A 20872-nucleotide genomic window follows, 5' to 3' on the forward strand; every position below is an offset into this window, starting at 1 on the left:
CTGGGTCAAGAGCAGACAAGAAGTTTCTTGGCACCGCCCTGGTGGTGGCCAAACGTGATATAGCGATGGCTTGAAAAAATCCCCCTCCACCCAAATTCTCTAAATAGCGCAGTGGGGTGTTCTGGTGAGCTGTGCAGGAACTCCCTCTATACGAAGCCAGAGGCTGCCCGGACAAACACCGTAAGATATGGGGTAAATGGCTAGGTGTGTTGACTTGATAATTACCCTTATCCCCCCAAGATCATTACCGAGGTTGTGGGAGGGCAATTATAAATGTATGCTGTCACAAATTGTTTGCTTACAAGATGCCATATGTTGCGAAACTCTCGCTGTTCTGTTCGTACCATTTTTTCAGTTTATTTTGTGTAAAATCAATAACATTGATTATCAATTTTTTCCCATTAGGCCTTGAACCAGAGTTTATTGGTGGGCTGTTCAGATACTGATGGTGAATGGAAAAAAAATTCCTTATCTCTTACAAATAGTTCCCCCTAGAATTGTCCAGGTACTTTTACAAAACAATCTTTGTCTTCTTAAGGTAGAAATCTAGATGCTAATAAGTTTGTAGAACTGGTTCTCCAGATTTCATGAAAGGGGTATTTGCAAAATAAGTAGACCAGTAAATGTAAAAGAAGGACACCTCCTGAACCAATATGTTGGGATTACTGCCAATTTCCTCGGGTGCAGTGATTTTTCTCATTCATCAATAACAATTTTGAAAGATTTGTATAAAAAGGGTGTATGCTGTCCTCATCCTGGTATGTCAACTCTATATGTCGCACAGCGCAAAACCGACAGTTTATGAAGTCATTCAGTGCAAAAATCTTCATACTGCATAGCACCACTTAGCATCTAGCAAGTGCTCACACTAATGCAAAATAAATCTTGGCCAATGACTGATGTAATGTGCTGTAAATTCTTCATTCCTTTTCTGCTTCTTTCAGCACTTTCAATTTATTGTGCATAAATGCTTCCCAAATATTTGACTGATTTTGTCTCAGGAATTCAATATGAAAGGTCAGGGAGAAGTGTCCCAAAAACAAAGGCCCATGGCCATTGGTCAGCACTTGGAAGGTGGAAAAATATGTGCTTCTAATCAATCATTATTATGCAATCCCCCACAATTCTGTAAAAAGTCTGCATATCTTTTCTGTCACACTTTGATGAAGTCTATTAATTTATGGGTTCCAGAATTCCACTGTGAGGTAAGCAAATATGGCATTGCTCGGAAAGGTGAGGAGACGACAATACATTTGCAGTTAATCCTTCCAGAGTGAATTGAGTTGAAAATCCCTATTGTCTTACTATCCAGCTGATAAACAAACAAGACTAGAAGAGTAAAGAATGGGAAGAAATACAGGAACATAAATTCTTACCTAATGTCAACTCATACTCATTCTTTATGGCTGACAGCAGAGGTTTGTAGGTCTTGAATTCCTCGATGAAATACTCGAAGACCTCTCTGTATGGCTGAATCAAAACAAGAGTTATCAGGAGCATCATTCGTGTTTATGCAGAGGATGACAGCATGTATTTAGTTTGCTGGGGCGATTTTACAAATGGTTAAAGTTGTAAACCGAGCACATAAAGACCTGGCCTTCTGCTAACCAGATCCTGCATTATCAATGCACCACGCAAATTAACTCTCATTTGCCTTTTATTCCTAGTGCAAACAAAACACATTGTGTATGCAGTCAACTGGTAAACGTCGTTTACAACACGGTGTTTACACCGGACGACCTTTACCACGCTGCCATTACAACGCAAGTCGTTACTACGACTTGCGCTGGATGGCGCTGTTGGTTAAGGAATATTGTAATTTTATATTCCAACACCTTCCCAACTGTTACGTGGACTGGTGTTGGAATATATATAACCGCGTTAAGTACCGCGATCTAAAAGATCGCGTTGTACTGACATACATCCCAGTCAACTTATCACATAAGGCCTGCATGCAAATGGTGACAAGTCTATTTCTTGAACTGCCCCAAAATAACTTTTAATAAATAATGAACCTACATTTCAAAATAACTAGAATCATTTCTCAAAACCTAACGAGAGTAGGTATGGCCTTGGTATATCCATGATCCATGTAGGGATGAGAAGAGTCCTTCACAATGTGACTCGGAAAACACCTCTCTAGGGTGAAACATGTATTTTGCGTCAGAATGAACATAGTTACATATGGTACAACAAACTGTTACTGGCAGAGAATGATATACCCATGTGTAGGTCCATGTACATTAACCTGCAGAAGACATGGGGTGGAGGTTTGCATACAAAGACCAACCATAACTTACTACGTAATCGCCTCAGTGTGCTTTAGGGGTCTACAACAGGAGTGGAGTAATAGGCTGAAGTGCATCATATACCAAAAGGCACTGGCGAGTGTCCTAGTAAGATTCATGTCTACATCTCATAAGTGATGCAGTCCAGTGCTCTTGACTGAGTCACTTAAAGAGAATTGACTGGGATGCATGACGCAATGAAACAGCAGCAGATTGAATCTCACCAGGTAGCAACCTGCAGCCGTTGTTGTGCACTACGGGACAGAAACATCCCTCACGTGGTGACGGACGTGCACCCCTGCCTTGAGTGCCCAGCAACAATGGTATCTGGATCCCTGGTGCTGATTTTTGTTTTCACAGGCAAACATGGATCATGCGTGGGTGCAATGATAAAGGCCTGCTTTACGGATTGCAGTCTTGTTGGACTGGGACCCTCAGAGTGGTGAAAGGCTACTGCCTTTGCCAGGATTAAGTAGCAGAAGGGCAGTAGTGGCAGCATACCATGTACAGGCCTTTTTATCTGTGTCGCTGGAGGGAGGCCTACAGGTGCACTCATGTAAAGTTCTGCTGTTGTGTTCTTATCTTATCTCACCCTGGGCCTACATTAAGTTAGTATGCAGTGCTGTGCAGCAGACATGTGGTTGCACTTGAGTATTGCGTGTATGTGTGCGTGTGAATAATCCAAAACATAGAAGAGACTGGGTTCAAGTTTGGGAGACCCAGGGCTGACTGAAGAACCTTGTGAAGGTAGAGGAATCCCCACATACAGATTTGTGGATTGCTGCATTCCTGAGAGCTGGGTGGGGCACACTGGAGGAGGGAGAGCCAGGCTCTCCAGTACACTTCAAAGGGTGCTCTTTTATTCAGAAAGAGGTCACTGGAATGGGGCCTTGGCACATCTTAGGAAGGAGATGGTTAAGCTAAGAGATTCTTAAAGAGTAGGGCTGGGGCACTGTGGAACTTTTTGATGCACATATCACTAAGGCTGACATGCAGGTGTGACCATTTATCACTCCCATGGCCTGTGATGTGGGGCTGTCAGATATGAAGTCGCTCCTGCGTGAGTGCTTTCTGTAGGAAGGACAGGGCAGAGGAGTGGGCACTTCAAAAGGAAGCAGACCCCATCACAAACATTAAAGACTCACACACTAAATTGCATTTTGGTCTGGAAGAGGACTATAAGAAGGGAAGCCCAAAGCTCCCAAAATTGTCAACTGTCAAGGAGCCAGTCAGGCTGTGTGTCGAGGAGGAGAAGTAGGTCTGAAAAACTTGTGCCTGTGACCAGGACTGGGGGCTAAGGTCTGACAGTCTCCCAGTTGGGTGAGGGAATACCACCCACGGAAAACCAAGACCACCTGTCCCTGGAGAACAGGGCCTGCCTGCTTTCCAAAACTATCTAGCTGCCTTGTGAGGAAGAGGAGAGCGCTTGGATGGAGAGACGTACAGTGGATGGATTCTAGCAAGTGGATCCCCATAACGAGGTGTGAGTAGACAGCTGCTGCACCATTTGGGTTGTTCCCCATGTGCAGATTTCAGTCAGTGACCCCGTATACCAGAGCAGGGCCCTGTGAAAAACAAGGAATGTTGCCTGGTTCCACTGCTATCAAGCGTAGAGGATGACATGATGGCCTGTGCTTTCCTGAGCCCCAACTGAGGATCGGAACCCAAGCGAGCATCTCCCACCACCTATGAGAAAGGTCAGAGGAATTTCGGTCTCACCAGAAGAAGCATCATGGACGTCCAGCCGAGCCCTGAAGAGCCAAGGTGCTAATCACCATCCCCAGTCACTGCAGCCCCCACGACGTCTGAGAGTGAAACGCTTCTAGAGACCCCAGTAGTGCAAGCCCTGCAAGAGCAGGTCAGATTGACCATAAGGCTGGAAGTACTTGGGGGAACTTGTTCTACCACATAGCTCTTCGGGCGCTATAATACATTTAGAATTTAGGATGAGTCGGAGTGGGATTCCTGAGACTCGGCTACTAGTAGGGCTTAACGTGGATGTTGCCTATAGTGAATGGGGAATAACCACTACCGCTATCAAGTGGGAAGGGGGACTGAGGCACCTGCCTAGAGAACACTAGAGCCATGATCTCAGGGGGCTCTGTTTATTGTTTGTGTATGCTGTATTTGACTTCGTGTTCCTATACACATTTGTTCATAAAAGTAAGTATTTTTTGACTAGAGAATCAATAATTGCTGCTACTGAATGTATTTTGAGTTGAGAGCCTGTGTTTACCGTCCTGTGTTTACCGTCCTGTATTTACCGCCCATCCCCGCCCCTGGCGCACCCCTGGACAGCTTGATTCGATCTACCACTGAGAGTCAAGGGCTGAAGGGGTACTAGGCCCAGTTGCTCAGGACCCATTGTAGGTCAGACCATGGGACATCAGGATTAAAAGGCCTTAACCCCCACGGTTGAGCCCAGTAGCTCCTGCTTGCCTCATGGCCCTCTGAAATATAACAAGGAAAAGCTGCATCATCTAACACAGATCCCTGGGCAGTGGTGTGCAATCAGAGGCTCTATCAAGATGTGCATACAGTCTGACTCAGTGCAGCTCTAGGACAACTACCTGTAATCCGGCTTGTGGGGACTAGGCTGGTGCTAAAATGAGCAACTATGTTAGTAAACCAATCTATTATAACTGCAACAAAGTATTAAAGCTGCACGGTTGCAGAAACCTAAAGTGTTTGAGTAAACCAAGGGAAAATTGAGAAGGTAGTGCGTCTTAAATGTGGAAGTCTATGGCATTCAGCTAGCTCCAAAACATGCCTTGCTTTGAATTTAAAATGTAAGCAGAATGGACAGTGCATGCATGTGTAAAAATGTTGGTAAGGAAAGTGTGAAGGTTGTATTTAATGAAAGTGCAGGTAGAACACAAGAAGCCTTGGACTTCTGACATCAGCAAGACACATTTTAAGTTGATAATTTATAGTACGGACGTAGAAGTACCAGTTTATTGTATATGACTACGAATGGTGAGGGGGAATCTTGGCTGAAAACATCAGGCTGAAGTTAGAAAGACTAAAGTGGTTCCACAACAGAATTATTCACAACAAAATGTTGAGGTTTATGGTTCACTGCTGCCAAACCATCGAGGGTTGAATTGGAGTGGTACATTGAATGCGGTGTGATCAAACAATTATCAGAGTCGCTGGACCCTACAACAAACAAATGTGAAGTATACGAGGTCATTGGAATTGATATATTGGGTAGAAGAACAGAGAGTGCATCTCAGCCTCATCAAATATTCAAGGTGGGAAGCAGGATTTCAAAACACAGCACTTTGATTATGAGTGGTAAGCAAATGTGTCCATGGCAACAATGCTCAACTTGAACTTAAGGAACAAAATTTGAGCAAATTGTGGTTTGAAGCAATCTTGATCCGATTCAAATTCTAGGGAGTTTTTTGCAAGAAAAAAAGTTTTGATCAAGCCAATTTCCCTTGCTTTGTTTATAGTTTTAGTGTCTATAAAGTTCCAGTAGATGTCTTTAATAATTGCTGTAAAAGTGGAACGTATAGGGGATTTGACCAAAAGAGAGACAACCCTAAAGACTGAAAAGATAACCATGCTCGACCCACGGTAGGGTATATGTACCCATCAGGTACAGAACGCCTTGTAATGCATTTCTTTAGGGCCTATATACGAAAGGACTGAGATTCTTTCACAATTCGAAGTTCATAACTCCCAGTTCGACCAACAGTGGCACAGAGAGACTGGGGTGCAGACTCGGAAGAGATTTTAAAAGCTGGTTGTCTAAGTTAACTAGTTTGTTGACATTTATGTGCCCCAAGCTTTCTGAATAGAAGAGATTTTAAAAGCTGGTTGTCTAAGTTAACTAGTTTGTTGACATGTATGTGCCCCTAGCTTTCTGAATAGAAGAGATTTTAAAAGCTGGTTGTCTAAGTTAACTAGTTTGTTGACATTTATGTGCCCCTAGATTTCTGAATAGAAGAGATTTTAAAAGCTGGTTGTCTAAGTTAACTAGTTTGTTGACATTTATGTGCCCCTAGATTTCTGAATCCCAGGTGGCTTCAGCTTGCGCCTGGGCCGTAGAAGCTTTGAGCAAAGGAAAAACAGCAACAGCCGGTTTCAGTGGTGAATCACTGCATTACACCTGCTCTCTGGGTCAAGACCAGTTTCTTTTTTTTTATCTGTTAGGTCAATTTAAGACGGGATGCTACCTTAACTCGTAGTCACACTCTGTGTCCTTCTTTACTGTAACACCTTTGTACAATTATGTAACAAAAAGTCCTAAGGGAGCCAAAGTCCATACATTGCATCTTTGCTGTCGTGATTCACATACCGCGCAGGAACCTATTCTTAACTATACTGTGCATTTGAGGGTTACGTGGCATGCAATGTGAACAAAAACATATATAAACCATACATTCCATCTTTGTAAATGGTGGATGCTCCTAAAAGGGCATCAACCAAAGAGGCCTTAAATGTATTGATTTTGTGGGAGTTGGTTTTATAGATGTAGTTCCTTGAGGCTCTGTCAGCTGAAGCCATCCCCACAACGAAGATGGGGCGGAATGGCCACCTTCTCTGCTGAAATCCCTTGACGGAGGCATCAGCAGCTAGGGGGTGGGGTGGGGTGGCATGGAGGGGCTGCAGTGTGGAGGTGCTTCTCTGCTACAGGAATCAGTGGTTATGGGGTGCAAGTGGAGAGAGGCGGCAAGCAGACTGCTGCAAGGTTGAGGAGTGAGAAGCTGGGCCTTGAGGTTACCCGCGTTCTGACGCAGCGAGTGGAGGTGGGCGATGAGATGGTGGTTCCTCCCTTCGAGTGAGGCACTGATGATCTAGAGTGATTAGAGTGGTGACCTGTTGCCTAGGGTCCTGCTCTATGGGTAGAGAGAAGGAAGAAGTCACTCCGACGAAGGCAGCAATGCCCACCTGTGCCCACAACTCCCAGGGAGGAGAAGATGCTGGTATGGGAGAACTCAAAGCTGGGACTGCTGATGACCCACCCTGCCCTACTTCATCTATTTAGCTACCATGGACAGTCCTCTATTGAGCAGACTGTGCCACTCTGACACAGTGCCCTTTTATAGAGAGACTTATCCTGGTTTGGCATGAAGTTTCATAATGCCATACCTCGTGCGAACGACACGTTAGAAGAACACCTTTGCATGTAAGGGAATGATCTAACAGACGGTTTTAAGCTCTGTGCTACTGGATACCCCTCCTCTAAACTTTCATATGCCAATGAACTGCAAGCTCTTTCAGGAGCCAGGAGTGGAAGGCTTGGTTTTGCTGGCCACTCCTGTGGAAGTATCACCTGCCATGTGGCTGCCTTCCTTACCACATGCTGCCTAAAAAGCACCTTCAGAACAAGGAGTCTAGTTTTATCCAGGGAGCATCAAGGGCTAACCCGCCAACGGTGTCCATGTTATCAGCGAGCTTTGAGACCTCCATCTTTCCAATAGCCCTTATAAAAGCCAACCTGGTGGCATCCCTTCAGGCTTTCAAAGGCTGAACTCCGGGAGCCATTCAAGAGAGATCTCCAAAAGAATATTGAGGACTTGAAGGCTGATCTCGCAAGCAAGATGGCAGCCCTTAAGCAAGATTTGGATTCTACTGGCAACAGAGTGCTGAATACGGAAGTGAAAGGAGAGGCCCTGCAGGAAGAAGATGAAGCACTCCAGGAAGAAATGTTTGCTATTAAACTACAACTGGAACAAGCTGAACCTCGAAGACTTGGAAAATAGTTTGTGGTGTGAGAATCTGAGGGTCAGAGGCCAGGCGAGAGGCTCAGAAAGTACAGACTTACAGGAATTCCACATGGGCCTCTTCCAGCAGACTAGCTGATCTGAATCAAGAGATCTCCATTGAACATGCTCATTAAAGAGGCCCCCTCACCTAGGGGAATGTTTTCTACAACAAGATGTCTTGGTCACACTGAGTAGCTTTTAATTAAAAAAATGTATCCTTTTAGCCTCTAGCCTCTAGAAAGCTGGAGACCATTTATTATCAGGAGAACTCCTGCTCTATGAACCAAAATATTGTCACCCCCATGTCGGTGCAACAGAAACTTTTCAGACCCATCATAGATCCACTCTGAAGGAGAACATTAAGTATTGATGGACTTATCTCTTCGAACTGGCCTTCACACACAAGAGAAACAATTATCACCACACGGATACACAACAGGCCGCAGACCTACCTGGCATACAGCGGGGTCAAGACTGATTTGCATATGACTGGGTCCAAACTAGAATGGCATGGTGAGCAAACAAATGATGGATTTAGGCCCAGATCTCTGTACTGGGGTAAATGTATGACATTGTTCTGCACTCTGTCCATCAATAGTCCTTTTTGCATTTGTCACCCCGAGTGGGTCGGGTATGCTCAGACGTGAGTTCCTTGCTCTCCAGGCCACTGGAATCAAGTTATGCTGGCTGAAGAGGGGTGAAACACCGAAACCGGTCCTAGGATGCTTGTTTCCAGTCCAAGGAGGACCTGGTCTGGCAGTTCGGGCTGGAATGTTCCCATTGGGCGCAGGGTCAAAACTGTTTGGCATATGGCTGGGTCCAAACTGGAATGGTATGGTGAGCAAACAAACTATGGATTTAGGCCCAGATCTCTGTACTGGGGTGAATGTATGACACTGTTCTACATTCTGTCCATCAATAGTTCTTTATACAGCGGAAGGAGCCTGGAGACTCCATGCTGCACCACCTCCCCCCAAGAAGGAGGGGGGAAGAGGTGCCCAACAGCATTCACAAAAGAACCGAGGGGCGACAAGAGGAGCGAGTATTCAAGTGTTACTTGGCGTCTAATTCTTTCAATAGATTGTCATTGTCAGACTACCAAATAGACCTGCTACTTCCTGTGATTGAACTCTCACCCGTGACCTGACTGATAAGAGGGGGATCCCTCACTCACTGGTGAAGGTGCCTTTGCCCCTGCACTCACCTCTTTATTTATAGCAGTCTTATGGTGACCCCTCATCACTGGCATGCTCAGGCTGTGCCTGACTCTTTGGGATGAAGGAGCTGCATGCTGTTCACTTTCCTTCCTCCTAGCAACCACCTCTTAGGAATTGTGGACTCTCAGGTGTGGAGGAAAGCTGTCTGGAAGTGGCCACATTTATGGTGTTCTGGTATATGATTCCATACTTCCTGACATATAAGCCATTTAATTTGAGCACCTGTGAGGGCCGGCCTTGTGGTGGGGGAATGGGAGCGTACTCCCCTGAGTGTGGCTTAATGGCTCATTTCAGGATGATCCAGGACAGATGGGGGTCCTCCTGCCTGAAGTACTTTCCGATTTTGGAATTATTCGTTGTCGTTTAAATTTTTAAAGTTGTTTAAAGTTGTATTGTTCTATAACATACACACTCATGTGCATATTGAATCCACATCGAAACTCAGGCCACACTTTGTTTCAAGACTAAGGGGCTGGAAACAGGGGGACCCATATTATCTAATTCACCTGATGCTGGGTCCACTGGCACTTCAGGTCCCACTGCAGAGCCAGCATATGCCAGTGGCCATATGTCACAAGCAGGATGCATGAAGCCATGAGGTCCATCATCCTCAGAGTCAGTCTCACCGAAACCCAGGACAGTGGCTGAAACATCGGTACCAAAGCCCTGAATATTGTGTACTCGCCTTTCGGGAGGATAAGCCCCAAACTGCACTGTGTCCAAAACAGTAGTAGTAAATAGCTTTATTGTTTTGGTAATTAACCCCTCCCATGCTGGTGACGGAACCGCTCCGTCACCAGCCTCGGTCACGCTGTGCTGGTGACGGAGCGGTTCCGTCACGGCCCAGCCGCCGCGCCTGCGCGGCGCTGATTTTGCGCCTGCGTGGCGCGTTCTATTAGGCGGGCAGGGCCGGGACGGAACCGCTCCGTCACAAGCACAGCGCACCCGAGGCTCGTGTCGGTGTGGTTCCGTCACGAGCATGGGAGCACCGCGCGGCCCCCCTTCCCCCTAGCGCTGCGGCGGAATTGCCGCCGCAGCGAAGGGGTTAAAACCGAAACAATGTTACATTTAAAGATTCATAAAACGCATAATACATGATTTGAGTTGCAGCTACTCATGACGTAAACTATATCAATCAGTCTCTATGTAGAAAATCGCAAAACACCCTCTTAAGTTTTAACAGATAAAAAATTTTCATTTATAATACAAATCTTTGTTCTTGCTGCATTGTGATTTTAAGAGCCTGTTCATGAACCTTGATGTATTTTAGCAGTTTTGCAGTTCAATTGGGGGTCTGACGGGTCAAGACCTTGTGTAATAGCCGCCCTGCATGTCTTGATTCATCTGGTTATAAATCTTTTTTCAATAAAGTGAAATGTGCTGTGTGTAAAAAAGGGCATATACAAATTAGGTGAATAAAATCTTCTTTTTTACTGCCACAGAGTCTGCATACAGTGGATCCGTTTTGCTTGCAGCTGGGTTGAAACGCTGCAGATGGTAGTTGGACAAAACAAAGTGCCATTAATTGTTTCTTTAGGTATGCTGGGAATGTAAGACCTAAGTAGGGTGCCGGTTTTAAGTTCTTGTAATTTTTAATCGCCATTCAGGCGAATGATCTGTGGCCAAAAGCATTTTTATCTAACAACAGGGAGGAGAATTTGGCGGCTTTATTTAGAATGTGTTTAAAAGTTGCAAAAGATACGCTCTTATTCCACAGCTCGCCTGTGCTAGTGGATGCTAAAGCCTTAGAGAGTTATTGATTAAATGTAGATTTTTTGACATTTAAAAATTCTGACCATAGAAATTTGTTAAGTGGGGAATGTTCAGAATTTTGCTTTATATTGTACCAATATTTTATTTATGTTATACATTTTTCCTACTGTTTCATTTATTAGCCCAAATTCTAAGTGCACGTGTGTGCTGGTGACACGTTGTTGGACAGTCGAAAACACACTAATAAATTGTGGCCTGTAGCTTGTTCAGAAGTGTGGAATCTTTTCCGTGAAGGGCGGTGCTAGCGTAGGCTATTGTTGGGAGCATTTTTGCAGCTATTACAGATAACAGTGGTTTGTAGGATGGGCCCTCCAATGTTTTGCTCATGCTAGTGCATTGGTTCTTTTTGACATGTAGTTATTCTGTCAGTAATGATTGAGTCTGCTGTCAATGTAAGCTCCCAAATACTTGTAGCTAGTTACTACTTCAAGAAGCTTTCCGTTTAACCAGATTTTCTGGAGAGGGCTTTGGTGGTTGCTGATCAGCATGGTTTTTGTTTTTTATATGCTAATTTCCAATAGTGGTGACTTCCTCATGCATTTCACCTTTTAACCTCTGGAGGCCAACTTGGGTTAGACTCATTAGTACCATGTTGTCTACATATGAAAGCTGGAATAAGGTTACCTTACCCAAGCGTGGTGGGTGGGAGTTGGTCTGATCAAGCCGTGATGTTAGATCAAACATGAACATGTTGAACAGGTGTGGGGCCAGCACACATCTCTGCTTCAGGCCTTTGTTTGTGGTAAGTTTTCTTCAGATCCTGGAGAGGTCACCCAACTCCACTCTTATCCACGTGTGGGTATAAAGTAACATTATTCCTCACAGTATTCTTTCAGGGATGTTCCAATCTCTTAGTTTCCTCCACAGGATGTAACGATCTACACTATCAAAGGCTGTTTTTAAGACAATGAAGCAGAGTTGTAGTTTTAGTTTTTTTTTTGCTTACATTTGTGCGCTATTAGTGCGAAGGTCAGAATATTTGCGATCGTATTGGCCCCTTTTCTGAAACCTATCTAATTGGCCGGAACCAAGTTGTGCTTGTCGGACCAGTCAAAGAGATCTGCTGGGGGGCGTGGCTAGCCGAGCAGCGAAATGGCCGCTCTGTGAGTGAGCTCCGCCGGCTACACTAATTAATCCTGTACTTATCCTTCTCCTGGTGCCTGTGGACCCGACCTACTCCGAGGGTCGCTGTCGGATACCCTGGAGATCCCGCGACTGCAGTTTTGGGAGCATAGCTGGCGATCCTGAGGAGCGGCGGCCGCCTGGATATATTGCCGACCTGTGCGCCCGCTCTGATCCCCGCCGGAAGTGCCTGCCTCTGGGCTTGCGCGGCACTACAGACCGCGGCTTCGGAGGCCCCGGAGAGCCGGCGAGAGACGCTGTGCGCCACCACCTGCGGCGCGGACACCGCCGATTCTGCTACCGGTGAGCCCCAGTGGTCCTTCAGACGACTATCGCTATTAAAGCGCTGCGCCTTGCGGTGGGGAGCCGGCACTTTCGCCCTGTTTGGAAACCCTGTCGGGGCGCCGCATATCGCCCGTCCGCCGGCCTGGGGTGGCGGTGAACTGTGGGAAGCCCCCCGGGTCTCGGCTGCGGGGTAGAGACTGCGGACGCCCTGCTTCTTGGCGGATTGGGGGTCGGAGCGGGGCGACCCTGCGACACGGCGGGAACTACTTTGTTATCTCCCCGCTTCGCCTCTGTGCTGCACCGGGTCGATAGCTGTCGGTGGCGGAACTCGAAAACCCACTTGCACCTTTCTTGCCTCGACCAGCTGGATTCTGGGGGTTTGGATCTAAACTCTGCTCCGGATGATACCGTGAGGTTTTGCTAGTGGATACCGCGCCCGCCATTTTGTGCCTTGGTGCTGCCCTGATTTGCGCGCTGCAGCTCCTAAGAGCCGCTGGTCAGCCTCGCCAGTCATATTTATTACTTAGCTGATACTTCACTCTCCCTTGGCTCAACTCGCCTTGCTTCATCGGGCTGCGAGCTACTGCACGACGGATAGGCGGTGGGGCGCACAGTGGCGTTACTCCTACGTGGCGCTAAAGGCATATTCCACACTTTGGAGATGGGAAAAAACGAAGCCAGACAACCCAAAATCAATTTTGACAGCAAACGGCCTCCGAAAACCCATGCAGCTGAGATGGATGGCGGCGAGTCGTCATCGCATGGCGCACCTTCGGACATAGACTTTGGGGCGCTTATAGTGGAGGTGCGGTCCAGCTTAAAGAGTATCGACGCAAAGCTGGATACCATGTCCTCACAGCTAGAATTCGTGAAAACTAAGGTAGACGCCCACGAGACCAGACTGGACTGCCTAGAAAACAGGCAAACCGAATGCTGCGAGTTCCAACAGCAGGCCAAGCAACACATTACTTCCCTGGAACAGGAAATAGGTAACCTTCGCGCCAAGGCTGATGACTTGGAGGCACGCTCCAGGAGATCCAACGTCCGCATTACGGGTATTCCGGAGACGACCAACATTAGCAAAATGGAAACATATGTGACGGACCTCCTACATGAACTGTTCGACCCGCACTTGTCATCAGTCTTCACGGTGGAGAGGGCGCACAGATCGCTTGGAAAGAGACCTCAGCCGGGAGCCCCACCTCGCCCTATCCTGGCTAAATTGCTCAATTACCAGGATAGAGATCTCATCCTGCGCTTGGCGAGAGAAAAGGGCAGGATAACACATCAAGGGAACAATATCTCCTTCTACCCGGACTTTACCCCCCTGGTACAAGCGGCACGCAAGGAGTTCCAGCCGGCGAAAAAGTTGCTGCTACAGGCTGGAGTGCCCTACTCTCTGCTCTATCCGGCGAAATTGAAGGTACAACACGACAACACTTCACACTTCTTTACGGACGCCAAATCTGCGCTCAAGTTTGCCAAGCATATCTGTGCGGGGGCCAGAAGGAAATCGCCACGGCTTGAGGAGGCTTCAGACCACCTTAGCGACAATGACTGAGGGGACTGCCGCTGTGGCCTTGTGTGACTGCACCTCAACCCCTATTCCTGCCCTCTGTGAACGTTTGGATACTCCTTGTGTCCATAGTTGTTACTTCTGTAATAATAGGAGGAGATGGTTCTCTGTGGCCGCCACGGATGCCTTGTTGAGGCTGCTGACTGCATGTGCTCTTTGCGATTGTAGTTGCATATGGGTTTTGAAGGCCCTGGAGAGAGGGCACTACCAGGACCCAGGAGAATTCCAATTTGAGTGTGGCCACCCCGTTCACACGGGGGTGTACGCTGGGCGCGCCACGCCTCATGGGGTGCCTCCCATTGTTTCTGATGTTGGGGTTTTTGCATGCACTGCGTGCTGACTTTTGGGGTATGTCACGACCTGATTGGGGGGTTGCTGAGGGTGGAGGGTGGAGGGGGGTGTTTCTGAAGTTGCGAGTTCTAGTTTTAATAAGGTGCACTGTAATTTTACCTAGTACTGTCTGTTCGAGCATTAGATTGCTGGTCGTGATGAGTGGGCGGCCTGTGTCTATGAGAGGTGGAGACATTGGGAGATATATCGGACTCTGTATCGCCTACTAGATGGGGGGTATTAAGCTCTGGACTTGGAACATTAGAGGCCTTGGTGACTACAAGAAGGCCCGCCTGATGCATGGTATATTGTCTAGGCACAAGGTAGATATTTGTTTCTTGCAGGAAACTCATCTTAATACGACCCCATCACCGAGACTGAAGAACTCCCGGTGGGCGCATGTATACTCTGCCATTTATTCTAACTATGCGAGGGGGGTGGCTGTACTTATACGCAGAGGGTTGGATTGGCGGGAACATGCTCGCGTGCAGGATGTGGAGGGTAGATACGTTATACTGCATGGTTCGTTGCAGGGGCGGCCTATTGTGCTGGCTGCGATTTATGGTCCGAATGTAGACGATCCCGAATTTTTCCGGGGGGTTTGGGCGGAGATTGCGTTACTAGACTGCCAATCTGTTGTGTTGGGTGGTGATTTCAATGTTGTGCTGAATGATGACATGGATCGCAGGGGTGTGAGCAGACCACTGCATGCTAAAGCTCGTCAAGCAGTGTTGGATGTGATGAGTGAGGGAAGACTTTCGGATGTGTGGAGAGCTAGACATCCAGATGTCAAGGTGGGGACCTGCTATACCTGCCATAAAGCTGCTTGGTCTAGGCTGGACTACTGGCTAGTGTCTCCTGAGGTTGCAACGTGGGTGTCGAGTGTTGATATCCTAGCTAGGTCACTGTCGGACCATGCCCCGTGTATGTTGGAGCTGCACCCCCCAGACACTATTCACAGGGCGTTCACATGGCGCCTTCCGCCACAAGCGCTCACGGACCCAGTATTTGTTGAGGAGATCAGGGAGGACATCATCCACTATTTTGCTGATAATGCTGGGTCAGTCACCACTAAGGCCATTGAATGGGACGCATTTAAGGCTGTGATCAGAGGCCAGTGCATTGCGCGACAGGCAGGCGTGTTGCGCGCTATCAGGGACACGCTGGCTAAACTAGAGGGAGAGCTGAGAGACCTAGATACTGCCTTTAGCACTGACCCGTCCTTAGACACTGCTGGGATTCTAAAAACCAAGCTGTTGGCCTTTACTGAGGAGGCAGAGCGGGAGGTCCGATTCCTGGGAAAGCAAGCTGAGGCGCGCAGATATGGTGAGGGAGATAGGCCGAGTAGAACCCTTGCTAGGTTGATAGCTCCTCGAACGCAGTCTAATTACATTCACACCATTTATGACAAGGAGGGGACCCTTGCGATTGGCCAGGAGGCGGTGTTGGGCGCTTTCGCTGACTTCTACGCATCCCTTTACACTTCCAAACAACTCGCTGCCCCGGCCTCCTTACAGGACTTTCTCGACTCCATTGCCCTTGTCTGGTTTAATAACAACCACAGACAGTATATGGACCTTCCTGTAACTGTCCAAGATATCACTCAGGTGATAAAAAGCATGCCGGCCAACAAAGCCCCTGGCCCTGACGGCCTGACAACATCCTTCTATAAAACTTATGTAGATGAACTAGCGCCGAGACTACACTCTGTGTTTGTCGAAGCCCTCGAGTTGAACTCCCTACCGGACTCCATGCATGAAGCCTTAATAATTACGCTCTTAAAACCTGACAAGGATGAGCTCCGCCTGGATTCCTACAGACCCCTCTCTCTGATCAATGTGGACGCTAAAATCTATGCAAAGATCATCGCTGATAGATTGCAACCAATGTTACCGATGATTGCACTCCCTGACCAGTCGGGGTTCATCCCTGGCCGCGCGACGTCACATAACCTCAGAACCATTTTCTCTGTCCTTCACTACTTACACCCGTCTGTGCAGGCGGCGGTGGTGTTTCTTGACGCCACCAAGGCTTTCGACTCCTTAGAGTGGCCTTACCTATTCAAGATTTTGGAGAGGATGGGATTCAGCCTGAATTTCATGACCCTGATCAAACTGCTATACACGACACCTAGAGCTAGGGTGAGTGTAAATGGTCTTGTCTCCGAGCCATTTGATATTTCCAGAGGGACTAGACAGGGATGTCCTCTGTCCCCTCTCCTTTTCGCCATTGCGATGGAGCCGCTTGCGGCTCGAATACGACAACATCACACTGAACGGGGCATCGGATTCAGCTCGCGGAGCTTACTGATCTCGTTGTATGCGGACGATGTCACTTTATATGTCACCAACCCCAAGGATAACATGAACCCGCTGCTCCGGGAATTTGTGAGGTTTGAGGGCCTGGCGGGTGTATCGATAAACTGGTCTAAATCTGTTGCCTTCCCATTGACGGAGGAGACCTGTCGCCCGGCACCGGACTACCCGCTGAAGTGGGAGACGGACGCTGTTAAATATTTGGGTGTTTGGGTCAGTCGAGATATGCAGGAGCTATGGTCGCTCAACTTCGGTAGAGCGGTGGACTGGCTGGAGGGGAAAGTCGAGGTTTGGAACAGGCTGCCGCTGTCTCTGGTCGCAAGAATAGCTCTAGCGAAAATGGTGGTTCTCCCCAAGTTCTTGTATCTGTTCGTGAACGTCCCGCTGCCGATGACGGCGCACTTTCACGCTCGGGTCCGCTCGCTGTTGTTGAAGTTGGTGTGGGCTGGTGGACAGGCGAGAGTGTCCTGGGACCTGCTCACGCTTCCGCTCCGCCAGGGGGGCCTCGGGGCTCCAGATATGAAGCTCTACTCCCTATGTGCACAAGCGCAGTTTCTGCACTTCTGGGCCTTCCCTACTCCTTACCAACCGCACGTTGCAGTGGAACTGGCTGTAGCGGCCCCATTACCGCTGCGTGTGGCGCTATACGGGAAGGTTTCATGCCCGTCGAAAGAGATCGACACCGTAGAGATGGTTCGCTGGGCCTGGCGTGAACTTCAGAAAACTGCGGGACTCCCATTACTCTATGCACCGGCCGTCCCCCTGCGGGGAAACCCGATGCTGCCTTGCTTGACCGCCAGGGGTGATGTGCTTCTGATCAGAGGGGAAAGACTACACACCTTTGCTGATATATACCCTGGCGGTACGTTTGTCGAGATGAGCGCGAGTGATGGTGCCCAGCCTGACTCTTTTGCAGACGCGTTGTTATACCATTCCATTCGGGAATCCTGCAAAAAGATGGGGCCCCACTTCCCGGAGGAGCCATGCACTCTGAACGCTCTTCAAAATTTGTTGTCACGGCCCTCCCCCAAAAAGCTGGTATCGAGACTGTATAACTGCATGCAGGAGCAGGCCCCGCTAACTGTGGCCACGGCTAAGCAGGCTTGGGCTGCGGACCTGGCGGACCCTTTCACGGATGACGTATGGGAATACTGCTGTGGGCAACTCACGGCACTGTCTCCGAACTACCGACTGCGGCTCATCCACTTCAAGTTTCTACACAGATTTTATCGCACGCCGACACTGTTACACCGCATGGGCATCCGTGCGGATGCCTCCTGCTGGAAATGTGGAGGGGAGGATGCGTCCTTTCTCCACGTAGCTTGGAGCTGCCCCAAACTGGACACATACTGGTCGGAGGTCTTTATAGCCATTAACCACATCATACACAGACATGATGCACCGACACCGCTCCTGGGCTTGTTGGGCTATGTTAAGGAAACTGAACCCTGCGACAGGAAACTGCATGCACTCCTACTTCTCTATGCCAAAAGGCAGGTCGCACTGCATTGGGGCAGGAAGGCTCTTCCCTCGTTCGTGGGGTGGATCAGAGATGTGACATACGGTCATGCTCAACTAACACACTACTGGGAGACAATGCCCACCGCTTCCAGACCCACGGATATCTGGGATCCGTTCATACAGTGGGCTAGACAGCGGGAGGGCTCAGACACCTCGGGAGAGCCACCTGATGCGGGTGTTTCAGATGATATGGGCTGACTGTGTTCCTTGTGAGATGGAGTGATCACTGCTCAGAGAACCTGCGCTGGTGTGGCCCTGCCCCGCATTTACACGCGATCTGAACCTGCCGCCCCATTGTCCCGCATGGGACACAGGCCCTGCCCCCGCTGTCCCTACTTCGACCTCTACACTTGGTGGCCAGTCCCACTCAGCATCCTCCCCCCCCTCCCCCCCCCATTCCCCTTCTTCCACCCCCTCCGCCTGCGCGTGGCAATGTGGAGGTCTCCGCACCCCAACTCTACATATGGCTTGCCTTGTGCTCATGGTGTTCCAGCATCAAACTGCGCAGTCCCATGAATGGATGGTATGTTGAGTAATTGTCTTTATGTACTGCACCGAAGTTTGTTGTTTTCGTTTTCTGTTTGTTAGTGGATTACATTGGTAGTACACAGTGCTGTTAGATGTATTCTTTCCACCTGCCGCAGCAGCGGGTTGCTAACCGCTGATCGTGCTGGGGCGGCCTCGTTGCTTTCTAATCCACCTGCATGTCTACATCACTGTGAGAAAAGTAAGACCACTTACGTGCTGATGTTACACTGCTCAATTTTCATGCTTTTACTGTAATGTGTGTATTTATGGCAATGCTACACCCGGACAGATCCTGCATCCTGGTTTATTTCGCTGTTTCTTGAGCATGTACACCTGATAGCGGCCTGCCTCCGGGTTGTTGGCGTGACGCAGTGTAAATCTTTTACCTTTTTTTATTGCAGAACTTCTGTCTTACAATAAAAAAAAAAAAAAAAAAAAAAAAAAAAAAAGAGATCTGCTAGGATCAGTGATGCGTAGTACTTTCCTTTTACGTCCAGTAACGCTATAAGTCTGTAGTTTGCCGGGTTCAATCTATCTCCGCTTTTATAGATAGGTGTGATAATTGTGCCTTGCCAACTGGGTGACATGCAGCTTAGTAGTTCTACTTCTTTGAATAGGATGGATAAATGGTTACCCCAAAACACAGGGTCGCATTTGAAAATGGCCTGGGGAATACTGTTTGGTCCAGGTGCAGCATTCCTTCTGCCTCTGTGTATTATGTTGGTTACTTCTTCTACTGAGTAGGTCAATGAGTTTGTTTATTTCCAGGAGAAGCGCTGTTTCTTTCATCGACCATGCTGGATTTTACTGTTGTTTCCTTCCCCGCCCAGTTATCTCGATGGTTAGTTCTCCTTGGTTGTGGGGATGTCAGTGATTCTTGTATTGTGTCCCCCTTGAACCTCCTGGTCAGGAATTCTGCCCAATTTTGCCCCTGAACATTTGAGTTCATTACATTCACTGACCTGTTCAATCTGTTTAATTTTTCCTAGAAGGTACTTGAGTTGGTTTGCCTTACACTGAACAGTAATTTTGTACATAATATCTCGACCCTGTTTCTTTTTTCTTCTCACAACGTTTTTTTGTATTCCTTTCTCAGGCAAAGTGCATTTTCCTATGTGGTTTGATCAGTGTCGGTTGATCTTAGTTTCCTGACTGCTTTTCTTAATTTTCTTTTCAGTACTTGCATTTTATGTGATGTTATGGAATTAGTGAATTCTGTCCAGTTGTCTAGTAAGTTTGTTTTCTCATTCCAGCTGGCCATTGCTAGTTCCTTTACTATGCTGGGCAGGTCCTAAAGTGTATCATTTGTCCACTTCAATCGCTTTAAATTAATCGAATTTACGCTCCCAACCACTGGGGCGATGCTGTGCTTTGGAGGGCTTATACCAAAAGTATATGGTGATGGGAGTGATCTCTCAGGGTGGTAAATTCAATTGAGAACTGTGATAAGAATGGCATTAATGCTAGTGAGACAACCGTGAAGTGTAATAAGGATCGCACGTTAGCTCCATGTTGGGTGAACTTTGGGGGAGTGTCTTCAGTCGGTTATCACTCTCATTCACTGATACTCTAGGGCTGGTACCAGCGACTGGCCAGTGCTGTCTGGGCGGGTTGTTAATAGTTGGTACTGCGGTTGCACATTCCGGTGTATGTTGTCTGTTAATACGTTTTTGTACTCAACTGGTGTGTAGATTAAGTAAGAGTTAAAATCTCTTGTCAGAATTACATTTCAAGATGGGTATCTGGGTCTTATGTCTGGAAATTGGTGTGATAATTTAGGGGGTGAGTTCCTTTTTTTCCTGACTTTTGGGTGAACGTATGCGTTAATCATCAGAACTGGGTTTGATTCGTAGGTACTCCGGTGAGTGAATTTAATTAGTTGCAGTCCAGGGTCAGGGCTTTTTAATAGTTTTGATTTGATATTCAAGGCTGTGGACACATAAACTGATAATCCCCCTTTAGGATAGTCTTATCACTGGTTTCTTTCTGCGCCCACACAGTAATGGATGAAGCCCTCGAAGGGGTAAGTGGTCCAGTGCCCATGTCTCTTGGAGGACTATTATCTCATATTCATCCCAGTTCAGGGGTGGCATGCCATCTTCTAGTAACTGTTTTGCTCCTGCTGTATTCCATGAGAGCAGATGTAATTTGTGTCTATCAGACTTACTTGCGGAGTGTCGCCCAGGTCAAACTTTCTTGT

General features: G+C 47.8%; 1 protein-coding gene across 1 annotated transcript in view; it reads right to left on the bottom strand.

Moving 5' to 3' along the window:
* The window catches only part of TSNAXIP1 (translin associated factor X interacting protein 1), a 476958-nt gene that overhangs the window by 287836 nt on the left and 168250 nt on the right, over positions 1-20872 (bottom strand). Inside the window, exon 5 of the mRNA XM_078669989.1 lies at positions 1377-1470. Coding sequence (XP_078526115.1) covers positions 1377-1470 — 94 coding nt within the window. The remainder of the gene's footprint in view (positions 1-1376; positions 1471-20872) is intronic.

This window comes from Lissotriton helveticus, chromosome 12 (assembly GCF_964261635.1).
Source record: "Lissotriton helveticus chromosome 12, aLisHel1.1, whole genome shotgun sequence".
Lineage (NCBI taxonomy): Eukaryota > Metazoa > Chordata > Amphibia > Caudata > Salamandridae > Lissotriton > Lissotriton helveticus.